We start from the raw sequence: 16,164 nt of genomic DNA, 5'->3' as shown, positions 1-16,164 counted from the left end.
AGGCATAAAAACAGACCCCTGGAAATCCCAGAGGATGGCTTGGGTGCCTACGGGGAGTTAGCATACCCTGTTCCCCGATCAAACCTACCATGAACCCCAAAATTGTTTAAGGTTACATTGCGTAGTATTATAAAGCAAAGGCCTAACAAGTCGAAATTCGACCCATCGAAAGAGTATCTTTGCTAAAAAGGCCATTTAAAGACCAAAAGATTTACGAAATACTGACTTTAAACAAGGTTGTCAAAATCTCTTTAATAATAACATATGTGTGAGTAACATTCCTGGCTTTAAAATTAATCGTACTCACAGCAAGCTCCTTTTTTAGTTGAGAGAAATAAACATCATAACCAGGTGACAGTGGTATATTACTACAATTCACTAGAATATGAAAATTTGACGATGGTAAAGTTGAAGATGAATTCTTCGGTTTGTCATACAATTCAGTTGTAAAATAGCTCTTTATTGTCTACAGCAAGTAAAATATCAAACTATGAAACACTCTGTAGAGTCTTTTATTTCAAGGTTTCATTGTCAATATATCAAAATACTAGTATGGCTTTTTCTTCTTTTCATGTTGAAGTTTTGAAATAAATTCTGCATATATATAAAAAAATATATATATATATATATATATATATATATATATATATATATATATATATATATATATATATATATATATATATAGATATATATATTAAATTTTCGCATCCATTTATTATGAACTTCAGAGTACTCATTTTTACAATCAGAATGACTTTTAAAAAAAATTATTTTGTTAATGACAAAAAACAAATGTGAATATTTTTAGGTCCCTTTTTATTTAAGAAGCAGTTGTCTATGATATCAAAATGTCTAGATTTAAATTGCTGTATAAATTGGTGTTTAAAGTGTAGAAAAGTTGTTATATTGTGTAGATATTATAGACTTTTGAAAAATTTGGTGAGTTTAATGTTTCTAAAAGTTGCTTTTAGAGTTTATGAGGATCCACACAAAATTTACATAATTTCTGGAATATACTGAAGTACAATACGTCTGATGTTTCTCTCTTACAGCTGGAACAGACCGAAGTCAAAATTTTGATTTTTAATATATTGGGCTTTATTTAATGTATTTGCTTAAAGGTGTAAAATTTCAATTCAAATATATAATAATAATTTTTTTCAATGTCAAAATTATTTCAAAAGTTTAATAGTTTGAAATTTTGACTTTAGTCTGTTCTCAGTTTATGGCCTTTTAAGGGATGGGCTTGGTAAGTATTTGCTAGATGCAGCATTTTATTTTTATTATTTTCAGCGTACATGTAACATGGAAAGAAACAGCAATACATGCATTTAATGTGAACACTCGAGTAAAACATTAATGTGAACGCTCGAGTAAAACATTATCCCCTGTTGAGGTATTTAAGGTAAATGTGCATTTCAAAAGGATGTACCATTGTGGATAGTATTTTTGGTTATTGTAACATTTCGCTCCGTTCAAATGCAGTTTAGGTAATTGCAAGTAAAAAAAACTAAAGCTGCTGATAGATAAAGTTCTGTTTCTTCTAATCCATAACTATTTACAAAGGCTTATAAGCTTGATTTGACCAATTCTTCTGATTCTGCATCTTCCTTTTTTAAGCAGGAATATTTAATTTTATACATTACTGGATCATCGTTCCGGTAAATTTATACAATTTCATATAACATTTCAACTGACAAGCAATAATACACGTGCCAACTGCGCCTTGAAAAAGATTACCATTTCTATCAATAATTTGTGCTGGATGCTAAAAATAAACCGGAAAAACTGTCTCCTTCGGGTCCCCAGACACTTTTACTTCCTAATCAAAAATAGTCTTAATTCCAATTTTGGATCTAACTCTAGAGGCAGCTAGGTAATAAATCTTACAGAAGCACTTTAAGAGTACGTTTCTGTCTTGGCAACCCTAAGTTTACGTTTTTGGACGGATTTACTGTTATTGCATTCGTCTGTAACACTTTGTCGGATATTACGAAACCAGAAAACAGAAGAAAAAAAATCTGTCGACCTTAGGACTTACATAGATCAGGACTTGTTCTAAAGCGTAGTCTCAGTTCCTAAGACGAACCACCAGCGCCAGGAAACCATTACAGAGTCATCAAGCCGTCTTTATATTCAAATATAATTCCTAATCCCTCTAGCACCTCCATTTTTATTACACGTTTTTAAGATGCATATCATTTTATATGCATTGCGTCGCTTTACAAAAGAGGCCCGCAAGACAACTTTACATCTAATTGTAGTCAGATGACAAGAATCAGAAACCTAACGGACAATATAAAAACAAAAAATAATCTTTATGAACATGCATCTTGGTAATGTATGCTATTGGATTGGTGGGAGTTTGAATTTTTTTTTTATTGGGTTCCATTTTCATATATATGGCCACGATACCTTAATTTTACCCTTATAAAGAATTTACAGTTTAAAATGTATTAAAATACATATTTATTATCTTTTTTCTCGTAATTTATTGAACCATACATTAAGACTCTAAGAAAATAAATGTCATTGTTCGCAAAAACAATATGAATAAGAAACAATAAGGAAAGCATCCGCATGGTAAAGAAATCATTAACAGGGCCGATAAACTAAAACGGTTCTGGCTAATACATGCCTCGTATATCAATGATCAGGAGAGCATGATGAAGACGAAGACAACGGACAGTGATTAAGACGAAGAAAACGGACAGTGAACCCAGGGTGATGACTTGTTTTCTAATTAGAGGATAATACGTATACAAGTCAATGTCTGTATCTGTGTTCATGTCTAATTAAAATATTGTTTTTACAGGTTTTGGTTTATTAGTTATATCAAATAACTATATTATATAGCAACATAATGAATTTTATATTTTACAAAATTATTGGAAATCTTTTTGGGTCACACATATATATATATATATATATATATACCGTCAAATTATTTACAACGCAACACCTAAATTTTGTGGTGAAAATTATATACATATGTCATTGCTAAATAATTCTCCAAAAAGTAGATTTCTTTTAATTTTTTATGCCAAATCAGTTATTTAACTTGCACTGTTATTTTACTCTTTACACACTTGCCGGAACACTTGATTCTCTTATCAGTGAACAAAAATCAAAAATTAGCAATTTTAATAAAATTATTTACAATATTTATTGGTTTTATGTAAGGTTTTGTACCTGTTAATTATAATGTCTTGTACTCAAAGTCCGGAAAAAAATCATTTTTTGTCTTCCGGATGTGATATGTTAGTCCTATATTTCCTCAAATTAAAGTGAAAGAGATTTTCATTGTCTAATGTTGGAAATTTTTAAAATAAAGAAATAGGGTTTGCTTAAAGAATGACATTCCACTTGTACACTACACAACAACAATTCAGGTTCATGTGTTTAATAGCATAATTACATTTTTCCTTCATTTCAACTTTTAGCTTGTATAAGGTTACTAATCCTATTTGCCAAGTTAGAGAAAATTCGACCTCCCCCCCCCAAAAAAAATTACTTAAAAACAAAAAATTAAAAAAGAAAAGCAAAAATATAAATAAAACTATTACCTTGCATAAATATTAAAGAGGCTTGATAAAATATTGAAATAGAAGTTAAGCCTTCACACACGTTGTACATGGCTGACAAGCACGTTTTAATTGAATGGTTGGAAGGGGGGATGTTTTAGAGTTATGTGTTACTTTATAAGGCTTAAAGATAAGATTAAGAATGAATACATAAATTTAAAAAGTAAATTTACAAAAAATGATACTTCATTTAAACTTAAAATGTTATCTTTAAGAACTTAGAAAGTAACACATAACTTTTAAAACTATGGGCTAGTTAAAATACCATTCAATTAAAACGTGCTAGTCAGCCATGTAGACATAACCTTTTGATGTAGCACACAGTATTCATTTTATCTTAATTCTTGTCTTACTATCTGAGTATATTTTTCAGAAATAAATAGTTTTTCATTTTTTAAATGCCTGTTTTATGAAAAGTTAATGAAGACCATTTTCTCTAACTTGGCGTAGTGTCCCTGTAATCCCCTGGACTTCCGGTATATAGAAATTGTCATTCATGCTTTTGAAACACATGAGCCCGAAAAACATTCCTTGTGATAAATATTTGCACCCCCAAATTTCCCTTTTGACTTTATTTTGAAAATTTCCAACATTTTACACAAAAATGAAAATTTTTAATTTCAGTATAACTTTGAAACAGTAAATACAGGCATCACAAATGTAATCCTTGTTACATTAGACCTAAGAAACCATATTTTTTCTTTGACTTTGACCTACAACACTTATCATTAACAGGTACAAAACCTTGAAAACCCAAAATATTGTCAATAATTTTATTAAAAATGCTAATTTTTTATTTCTGTTCATACAGGAGCATAAAAAATCATCTTCCGGTATATAAGAATGAAAATCATTCAACCGTTAAATAACTGATTTGGCAAAGTATAAGATTTCCTAACTTTTTTGGTACATAGTTAAATCCCTATATAATTTTCACCCCTTAAATTTGGGTGTTGCGTTTCTATTGACTCAGGGCCTTTGAGTATATATATATATATATATATATATATATATATATATATATATATATATATATATATATATATATATATATATTTTTTGTCACTAAACAAGAAGGGGTAAGGACCTATTCTAACCCGGATCCCCACGGGGGGTCAAGCGGATGACTATGAAGGTATACTCTAGATATTTACAAATTATTTACAAAGAAAGATGACTTCTAATTTTTGTTATGTATCATGATTTTATCATGTACATATGTCAGTGCTAAATAATGCTCCAAAAACTAGATTTCTTTTAATTTTTTATGTACACTAATAGAGTTGATAGATTAAATTCTTGCACTGTTATTTTACTCTTTACACACTTAAAAGGATCACACTTATTCTCTTATCAGTGTAAGAATGGTGACTGAGAGAAAATTTAAAATGTGAGAGTTAATCTTTTAAAAAATCCAACAGAGAGATATTTATAAAATTATATTGTAAAGTTTTATGTACATGTTTATGCCTTACATCCGGCAATTAAGAAAGGGAAATCAAAATTTACTGAGGAAATGTTTAGAGGAAAGCAAGAAAAGGAATTTATTTTAATAATCCAGCGTTAAAATGTTATTTTTATAATAAAGTAACAAGTCCTTTACATTATCGTAAAGTTCAGCAAAATTAGGCAATGATAAAGAACAGAGAACTACAAACAATATACAGCTGAAAAGAGGGCATAAACACGTACCCTTGGAAAAAAATTAGGAAGTGGGAGCAGGTGTATTTTGATTTTTTTTTTCTTTACCTATCTATGACAAGTTGCACACATAGACTTTAACATGGCACCTGATCCCACATCTGCTTTCAGAGGTCTGTGTTGGCTCTATACATTAAACAAACAGAATATTGATGTCTGAATTGGTAAACATGTAAATTAATTTTTTTTATCTATTTTGATTGCAAATGTTTAAAGCAATAAATTTCTGAAATATGAAGGAATTACAATGTATTAACTTTCTACGATGTTCAAATTCCCACCTTACTTTAACCATCCGTATTCATCTACACAATTTTTGTCATTTAAATCCAATTATTGTGAAACTTTGAATTAAAAAAAGAGAAAAATTTATGTTGTTAAACTTTTCATTTTTATAAATATGTATTTAAAAGTACAGTAAAATCACATATTTTCGGGGGGTCAAATTTTCGTAGTTTGAGGAAAATCTCTTGGGTCGTGGGGATTTGATTTCGTGGATCAAGAATTTAAGAGTACTTATGTATGTAACATTTTACATTTGAATTCGATGGTCTAGTCATGCCTCGAAAACAACGAAAATTAAACCCCCGCGAAAATTTAGTTGTTATTTTCAAGAATGCTGATCAAAGTTTGTATCATCTGCTCTTAAATGGAATTGAAGATGATCACTGTTCGTTATCTCCAAATATCTTTTTTATAATAAACACTGTTATTGGACGAATTTGTGAAAAATTAATTCAAACGACAGCAAGATATTTCCTTATGAAAAAAGAGGAATAGATCTAAAGATTAAGATATAACATTATGTCAAATGCTGACTGACGTTACTGATACTAATTATTAGATAATTCTTTCGTTATTTTCCGATCATGACTTTAAAACCCCCCGGCAGGTATGGCCGGTCGACAAGGGATGCCCACTCCTCCATGGCACCTGATCTACCTCTGATGGTGTTTTGGAGGTATGTGTTTGCTCAGCTCCTGATTTTTATTGTCTGATGGAATTTTGAGTTTGATTACTGTTAGTTATCTCCATGTATTTTTGAAAAATAGATTTTAAAAAATTTAGCATTGACTTTTTCTTAGAAAAGAAATACTCACCGACCTACAGATCCATTTTTCATCCTGGATGGGAAGAGAGCGAGCAAACAATATTTTGAACTTGGCCTGTTACGTACATGTATCAAGGGTCTAATAAGGTTTTCACAAGGACCATGAAGTTGGTATTGACCTAGTAAAATAGTAACAATATGACATTCTCTTGATAAAGTTTTTATTATGCGTAATATCACAACCATGTTTAGAAAGTACGTTGATGTTTTGCAGAAAATATAAAAATTGAATGGGCGAAAAGAAGCTCAACCTTTTCTTTTATGTTTAACAGAGACGAAGACTGATAGAACCCTTCAGACTTTTTGATATCATTGGCAGTTGTTTTTTCAATATAAAAGGGAACTCGAAAGCTAATTTACTTAATTTGCCATTGGCCAATTGCAAAATTATATTGTTGAAATACATTCTGATTGTATAAACAAATACTCAGATGTTGATATAATAAAAGGTGCTTGAATTTCTAATAAACAATATCTTTGTAGCTTTTGGCGTTCAAGTCTTCCAAACTATATCTCGGAAATCCCGTAGTACCAGTTTCGCCCCTTTATTAGCCGAATTATTTTTGCATTCATACGAACCAGAATTCCTTCAAAACTTCTGTATGAAAAGAGGTGTTTCACCGTGGTCTTTAATTCAGTATTTAGATGAATCTTAGAAAAGATTTACCATCATACAAACAGTCCAGCATTAAGTTTATCTTTCCGTAGACGAGAAAAATATTAGATTAGAAAACTATGGACGGCTTTTCGCTATGGATGTAATGACAATGTCGATAGTGTTGAAAATCTTTCCAGTCCACATTTTAACAGTATAAATGTGATTGGACTTTTTAACCATACACAGAGACGTAAGCGTAGTCATGGGCATACGTCTTACAATAAAGTTTTAAACACGATGTCTCTTTTCATTCTTTACTACCTTATTATATCAAAAGTTAGGTCTTCACATTAGCATCAAACTTTTTAAAAATATGTCCATTTGAAACTTTTAAATAGTCTACTTGAAAAACCCAAGAAAAGTTTTTTTTATTCCTCGACACCAGAATACAGGCTCGGATCTGTATTATGGATATTGCAAATCGAAAGCTTTTTAAACCTCCACTTCTAACATGAGAAAATGCAACTTAAAAAACAGTTTTAGCTCACCTGAGCTGGAAGCTGAGCTGAGTTGTCCGTCTGTAAACTTTTCACATTTTCGACTTCTTCTCAAGAAAAACTAGACCAATTTTAACCAATCTTGGTACAAAGCATCCTTGGGTAAAGGGAAATTTAAATTGTTAAAATAAAGGGGCAAGTTCTCTTCCAATGGGAGATAATCAAGGAATTACAGAAATAGTGTGGGGTCATTAAAATATCTTTTTCTCAAGAACCACTGGGCCAGAAAAGCTGAAACCTATGTAGAAGCATCCTGGGGAAGTGTTCATTCTAAATTGTTCAAATTATGACCCCCTGGGGTAGAAGGGGGCACAATAGGGAATCCAAGTTTGACATAGAAAAATAAAGGAAACATTTTTAAAAATCTTCTTCTCAAGAACCACTGGGACAGAAAAGCTGAAACTTATGTGGAAGCATCCTGGGGTAGTGTTCATTCTAAGTTGTTCAAATCATGACCCCCGTGGATTGGGCTTGGCCACAATGGCCGATCACAGGTTTACATAGGGGCCACAATAGGGAATCCAAGTTTTACATAGAAATCTAAAGGATTTTTTAAAAATCTTCTTTTCAATAATCACTGGGCTAGAAAAGCTGAAATTATGTGGAAAGCATCCTGGGATAATGTAGATTCTAAATTGTTTGAATCATGACCCTTTAGGATTGTCAAGGTCAAGATACACTGTAGGTGATACAAAGGGAGAAATCTGTTAAATGACAAAATGGCCAAAGTTACTCAGGTGAGCGATGTGGCCCATGGACCTCTTGTTTTTTTCCCTCTAACTCCAAGGTGCATAAATAAGCATAAATCAAAATCCAGGCTTTTTATATCATTGACGACTGCTTTTTAATAAAAATAGAACTCGTAAATTTACTTACCTGTCATTGGTCATTTGCAAAACTATTTTGTTAAAAACACACTCTGATTTTACACTCTAAAGTTGATATTAAAAGATGCCCGAGTTTCTGATTCACAACATCTATGTGGTGTCATCCAACAATCTATTGGAAATTCAATCTGTACCAATTGCGCCCCTTTATTAGCAGACCTATAATTATATTCATGTCAAGCAGAATTTGTCCAAATTCTTTTACATGAAAAGAAGAACATTTGCTGTGGCCTTCAACTCGACCATAAGATATATATCGACAATGTACTATCGATAATCAATGGTTATTTCCATTCTAATGTCGATACGAAATATCCCGGTGAACTTGAAATGAAAGAGTATGACATATTTTTTTTATATTTGAATGTTTTACTTAAAAAAGACACTAATGGTAATCTAACAACCAAGTTTATGATAAACGTGATAACTATAACTTTTTATCATAACTTTTCTTACTTATGCAATAATGAACATTCATCACCTGCATACGAGGTAGATACGATACGCAAGAGCATGCTCTATGTATGAACAATCTTTAAAACGAATTCAATTATTGACAAACAAGACTATCGGCAGTCTAAAGTCTTCATTTTGTAAGTTCTATGGTTAATAAAATGACGTCAACAAATTCAATCTATCATCAAGTCAAATGCTGACTGACGGTTTTCATACTTATGTTTGGCAATTATTTACAAACTGAATTGTCGACGAAATCTTTCTTTATTTCTCGATCATAATAGGTATCACAAGGCCAGTGTGACCAGTCGGCAGAGGATGCTCACTCCGCCATGGCACCTGACCCACCTCTGATATTTTGGAGGTTTGTGATTGCTCTGCACCAAATTTGTATTGTTGAAAGGACTTTTGAGCTTGAATTGTGTCCGTTATCTCCGTATACATGTATTTCTCTTTAGTAATTAAAATCCATTTGAACCTGAGATCAAAGATACACAGGATCCACAAATCAATATATTAATCTTGGTCAACCTATTCCTATTTTTTTTTTATTTGTTTTATCAAGCAACCCAACGGTGTGCTTTATAATTTAAAGGTTTCTGTTAAGGCCCTGAGTCTCTAGTAGATAGAGTCCCTTTAAGAATATCTCGCAAAAATAGCAATAAAACCTTTTTCAAACTATGCTATGCTTTATTTCAATAATATTTAAATGTTACTTGTTGTCCGAAGTTTTACATTTTGTAAAAGTCCATTTAGAGGCTAAGCTTGCACGCACACTTCTTATCCGAAGATGTACATGTTGTAGAAGTACTTCCATTTGGAGGCTAAGCGACCAGGGGCGGCTGCAACACGTGAGCTCTTCCTATCAGATATTACAGCTTGCATGCACACATCTTGGCCGCTGAACTTCTTTATCTGATCCAAAACAGACTTCGCTGTCCAGGCGTAGTGAATCCAAACTACTTTCTCCGTTGTAACTAAACCTAATTTCTCCTGATAAAAGCTTTTGTTAATTTTGGCTTTTTCTTTCGGTACACTTGATGTTATAATATTTCTGTTGTCTTTCTCCAAATATTTGTCCCCTCCACAAAGTTTAAAAACATGTCCGTTTTTCCCAGTCCATGATTCGGCCATTTTGTCATAAACGATGACTACCCAATCCCTCCAGTAATATTTCTCAGAGTAAAAGTTGTACAACCGGTCAGCAAATTGTGCGTTATCATCTTCTTTGAACTGTGCAGAAAGGTCCTTCATGTCTTGGAATTTCTGAGTTTCCCATTTACTAGTGACTCTTTTATCCACTTCCTTTACTTTCTGTAGAACTTTCTTGATGTTGGTCTCCCATTCTTTTAGCTCCATTTTATAGCTTGCTTTTCTGTTCGTCAGCCTCAGATAAGCTAAGTTGACCTTCACAGCTATCATCAGAAGTCCGACGCATCCAGACATTACCTTCTGCATCTTCTTGCGATCATAATTTGTATATTCCATTGCTGCCGTTGGAATATTGTCTGTAAACGACTGCGTAGTCATAATGCCATTATAAATCTTTTTAGCTGCGCTAAGATAACTGGTTTGGAAGGAATTGATAAATCTAGCTTTCTGGCCTTCTACTGCATCTTTAGGGGCTTTCATTAGCATGTGAAGCCGATACGATAAAGCGTTGACGTTTTGTTCTATTTCGGAAAACTGTGCCTTGAGAGCTTTTGATTTAATAAGATTTGTAACTTCTCCAAAAAGTCTTTCCACATTTCTGAAATTAGAATCGACCTTTGAAAATTCTTCTTTCAAGAAAGTGAGAGTTGGATCTTCTTGTTTTGGAAGAAACAAGGTTATTATGTCCATCAGTGGTCCAATGGCCGCCAGGAAAGGGGCAACTTTGCTCATGATCGTAGTGAACTTTGCAAGTACCTTTACGCCAGTAACAATTCCCGTAATAGCATTAGTAGCTTCGATTCCTGTTTTTACAGCATCTGATGCCTCTTTGACGTCATCTCCTACGTCAGCTTGAAGATCAGAGATCAGAAAGAACAGGAACAAAGGCAGAGACAAGCGGACAATCAACATGGTTTAAGGTCAGGGGTCAGTAGTACAATAAACCTGAAACACAAAAAAGTTAACGTGACTTATAAATATTCAAACTGAGTTTCAACAAGTTTGGCTTTCCAGAAAGCCTAAAATGTCATCTCTTTAGCTTCATTAATGTCGCAGAATAAACAGTGAAGTGTAACTTTTTTTCTCAGCTATTTCAGATTTTTCTATTCCTCAAGGGAAGGGGAGGCAGTTTACCTGAACAATTTTAGATTAGGAAAAAAGATTAATGATCAAACTCCAAAATCCTATGTTGTGGATATGAAGGAAATATTTTAACTTTATTTTGGGAGTACATGACTATACTTCAACAAACAGTGTGGATAAGGGAGGGGGCTTACAGTGAACAATTACAACAGTACAAGGTTAAAAGAGCTAGGGCACAGATTTGTAGATCCGATTTTCTTAAATTATCTTAATAATACAGTCAATTCTCGAATTATCGCCATTCGATTCATCGCCATTTTTGCAATACCGCCATGATTTCCCAAGAACGTTTTTCCTGCTGTATAAAATTCTCTTTATAACGCCAAATTCGCATACCGCCATCCGCCACCCTGTTTTCAAAACAAACGTTTTTTAAATGTCAATTATCTCGATAATACCGAAGGTGCATGTGGTCACACGGTTAATTGGTTGATGCAAAGCCAGTCAAGGTACATGCAATTAAGTAAAAAATAATTTTAACATGAACTGTTAGAATAATTTTGTTTTTCTGTTAAATAAAATCATATAATTAAGGCTTAGCCACGAAAGCGGTCATTGTAAATTTCGCCGATAACGAATTATTTTCATGATCTCTGCTTTTAAAAACAATGCAAAATTTGCTTTAAAAATAAGTATAAGTTAGAAATTGTGAACGTTTCATTAACAATGCTTTTATAAACAATGAATTTATTTAAGAACTTATTTTACATACTAATTTACAACGTGCAGTACATATACGCATGTAAATTTCATATGAATATTTTGTTTTAGCGAAATTGTACATAAAAAAATTACTTGAAGTATTTTCAAATTTAAAAATATGTTTTTAAATACACATGTGATAATAAGAATAGAAACGCTAAATGGTATTTCTAATAACCCTACGTCTTAAAAAGATGGAAAATTCAATTCATCGCCAAATTCGTTATACCGCCATGATTTCTAAATCACAAAAGGTGGCGGTTTATCGAGAATTAACTGTATAATGAATCATATGTTGCTGAAGCATTTCACACTGAAATATACTAAAATATTTTTTTTAAGTCCTTTATCTGGAAATTATCAAAACTACAAAGTTTTGGACGTTTCATTGACATATATATCTCGCACGTTTACAAAGTAAACATAATCCATAATACTTCGATACTCGGATAAGAAAGAAAACTCCTAATGACAAAAGTGTCGATTATCTCTTTATAAATTTGTCAAGTTGAAGAGTTTTGTGCCTAATTTTGCCCCACAAGCCATGTAATTGTTTGAATTTTACTTCACATTTCCATTTCCTTTGGAGAATCATAAGAGTATTTTTTTTTCAATGTAAAAAAATTGTTAATGTCCCACAAAGCAGTATTCGTAAAATTTGTAAAAAAAAAAAAATATCACAAGAATTAGTTGGGTAAAAGCTAAGCATTCCTTTTTACCTTACACACATGTCTTTCACAGCTTCTTACTCTGACAGCTGACAAAAGCGCTAACTTAAAGAATTCTGACCCTTTCCTAACATTTTCCCTAAATTCTCATTCCTTTAAGTGATATGGCCATCGAACCCCTTGGGATATAAAGGGGAAAATGAACTAAACTTACATCAAAAGGTTTGCTATTCAGAATCAACTTTGAACAGCACTAGCAGAGTTAGAGGGAACCCAGACTCCCCGCTTTTTGTGTCCAAAATATCCATAAGATTTAATAATTTATTTTTTGGAGTGACGGTGGGCCCCTACCCTTTTCAAGATCTCTGGATCCACCTTTGTTAATAAACGCTTTATAAAATATAAGCACATGCACACGGTACTGTCAAAATAAAGCACAAGTGAGTGAAAACTGCCATCAACATGATCAACTAAGCACATATGTCTTAAAATATGAAACCTACTTTTACACACTTAGCTTATCTAAAGAAATAAAGCACACATGCTTTTAAATTAGGTAATTTGCTATGAGCTATTTGCATTAAAACTCTTTTGCATGGAAACATAATATGCTTTTTAGGGTACACGTGTAATTATATGATATTCATATATATATATATATATGTTAAAGAAATCATTTTAACAAAACAAATTATCAATATTTAGTCTGGAAAAAATTGATAATCAAAATTTAGACATATTCATAATCAAGATCGTGATTAATAAAAATGTATTAAAGAAACAGTTGAGTAAACAATATATTTAGAATCTTTAATTTTATCTGAAAGGATTCTTTAGGGATATTTTTTTACAAATCCAAAGTAAAAGTTTGTATGTAAAAGGTAGAAAATGTTGTTGATTTCAAAAATTGTGATAGGATCCTCATCTTTTTAAAGTTCGGACTAAATCTCCTCCTCGCTCTTGACACAAGTCTTGCTTCTTCTTTTTTTTTTTTTTTTTTTTTTTTTTTTTTTGGTCAATTTATATTTGAAATCAAATTGAACTTCTTAGATCCCATATCCAAATGCTTATATAAACTTGTTTTATTGTTTCAAAATATACACATAGTTACTTAGAAATAATTATAAGAAAGAGAAAATCGGCGATTATTTATGACCACATTTCAAGATTTCAAGGATACTTAATAAATTTGCTAGTGTCGAACATTTAATGTTCTAACTATTTTTTTTTTTCATTTTGAAGATGGGCGAAAAGGGGGATTTAAAAGACTTACCTATATGTACCAGCAACTACCAAACCTGTTTATGTTCATATTTTCACCAACTTTTATTTATACTTGAGTCTTGTCGACTTATTTCTCAGATGTTACAATGGCTTTGTTTAACTTTCCTAGAGAAGCTGTCGAAGAAGTAATTTTAACAGAAAACAAATTATATTTGCTCTCTGTGTATTGACAGTTCACCTGTTTAATTTTTTACATTTAAATATACAAATCGAAGTAAAAAAAACAGTTACTGCAGTTGAAAGATGATAAATTGCTAGGTGCACCCCAAATGTATACACTGAGCACTTCTCCTCAATTTATTCTCTTTGTCAAATATTATTTTTTGTTTATAAAAAGCACCCGGGTAAGTATTGATAAGTAATTTATTTTATAAATATATGGCCTGGATATTATTTTTGACTACATGTATGTTAATTTTTCTAGTTCGCAGAAGGAAACTCGAAATTTATTCTTGAGGATTACAATGTATATTTTGCATGTATGTGTTTAAATTGTTTTTCTATTACAAAAAAGAACAACCGAAGATTATAAATGTTGTTGTTGTTGTTGTTATTTTTAAAATAGTGAATGCCAGTTTTGACATCAAAGTTGCAACTGATATTGCTTAAAGGCAATAAATATTTTACATACATGTATAATAGTTATTCGTCACAAAACATGAATTATAACTATGAAGATATATACATGTACCAGTATTTCTGTTATGTCCGTTATCAAAATGTATATGGAACGTGGTATTGAAAGACTGAAACTGAGCATCTTTTGATGCTAACAATTATTTGCAAAGAGAATTAACTTCTAAATTTTGTTTTGTATCATGATATTATCATACAGTATACTGAAAGGAAAAAGGAAGCGCATAGTAAAGTTTTGAATTAAATTAATACTTATTTTTTGAAAATGTTTAATATTTGTTATCAAACATTTTAATTCTCTTTTAATCAAGAAGTTACCAAAACCTTGTGTCACTTTGACTGATAATTCATGGGTTACCGGGTATTGAAATCGATATGTCGATACCTCCCCTCCCCCCCCCCCAATTTAAATAAAAATTCTTATCATCTCCCTCTTGCATCCGTAACAACCCTAATTCTCCTTCCATTATGTTCATTTATCTTTCTCATAGGATTATTATTCAACCCTTCTGACGGTAGTCTTACTGGTTGAAAGTAGCTTTAACATTCTACATCCAACAAATCCCTCGCCCAATGAATCCCACGAATTTTCAATTTAGGATGGAATTAACGGAATCCAGCTAGTTTGGTACACGTGAATGTTTGTAAGAAAGTTTCGTTAAAAGTTAAACACTGGCTACATTGCCCCAGTGTGAACATGCTATAAAACATTACGCATACGACGCGTACGTGCGTGTGTGAAAGCAAAATCGGCTTTAAGTACCAAACTCGCGGACCGAATTAGGGCAGAGAGTTTCTGTCAATAACAAAGTTAAATTATGATTATGATTGTCTGCTGTACAAATATCGGTTTCAGTGATAATGCCTTGACGATAACCGAGGTGGCATGATGAAAAGTACTAATCTTGATGTGACATTGTAACGCGCCAACGTCATCGTCAGAGTTACTCTCTGACAACCGAAAAAAATTTCTTCGGTTGAATAGTTAAAAGCAAACTGCAAAGCAACATGTTGCTGCCTTTTTATTCACTTATGCAATGCAATTACTAGACCCAATGTTACTTCCGTCAGCCATACCATGATTGCAAGAAATTTATACTGACTACAAATATGCAAAAACGATTTTTATAACTCTAATGTATCTAATTGAGATCATCAATATGCACGTGTGTTTGGCTTTTTATCACTTTCCCCTTATGACGCTATACATTTCATGCAAACATGAAACATATTAAGTCGTAAACTGTAATTTTCAAGAATACTGATTAAAGTATCCCCTAAATGGGATTGAGGACGATCACTGTTCGATATCTCCACATTTCTTTTTTATAGTAAACACTGTTCTTGGACGAATTTGTGAAAAAAAAATTAATTCAAACTACAGCAAAAGATTTAATTACTAAAAGAAAAGAAAAAGATCCAAAAATTGAGATATATCATTATGTCAATTGCTGACTGACGTTTCTCATACTAATTATTAGATAATTCTTTCGTTATTTTTCGATCATGACATAAAACCCCACGGCGGGTGAGACCGGTCGACAAGGGATGCTCACTCCTCCATGGCACCTGATCCCACCTCTGATGGTGTTTTGGAGGTATGTGTTTGCTCTGCTCCTGATTTGTATTGTTTAATGGAATTTTGAGTTTGATTACTGTTAGTTATCTCCATGTATTTTTGA

At 32.0% G+C, this 16,164-nt stretch overlaps 1 protein-coding gene across 1 annotated transcript; it reads right to left on the bottom strand.

Annotated features, from left to right (window-relative positions):
- Positions 1-9,566: 9,566 nt before the first annotated feature.
- On the bottom strand, positions 9,567-13,929 carry LOC134258768 (uncharacterized). The gene is made up of 2 exons (XM_062741351.1): positions 13,836-13,929; positions 9,567-10,994 (listed from the first exon to the last, which is right to left on the bottom strand). Exon 2 carries the CDS (start codon positions 10,959-10,961, stop codon positions 9,678-9,680), a length of 1,284 nt encoding a protein of 427 aa, XP_062597335.1. The 5' UTR covers positions 10,962-10,994; positions 13,836-13,929; the 3' UTR covers positions 9,567-9,677.
- Between the last annotated feature and the right edge of the window lie 2,235 nt (positions 13,930-16,164).

Source organism: Saccostrea cucullata, unplaced genomic scaffold, assembly GCF_032062105.1.
Source record: "Saccostrea cucullata isolate Sc308-1 unplaced genomic scaffold, CSIRO_AGI_Scuc_v1 ctg27, whole genome shotgun sequence".
NCBI lineage: Eukaryota > Metazoa > Mollusca > Bivalvia > Ostreida > Ostreidae > Saccostrea > Saccostrea cuccullata.
Note: the sequence above shows the minus strand (reverse complement) of the source record. Positions and strands in the feature narration are given on the sequence as shown.

What these genes read in the sequence shown, in the direction of transcription:
- LOC134258768 (XM_062741351.1), bottom strand. Translation starts at nt 10,961, where the DNA reads ATGTTGATTGTCCGCTTGTCTCTGCCTTTGTTCCTGTTCTTTCTGATC.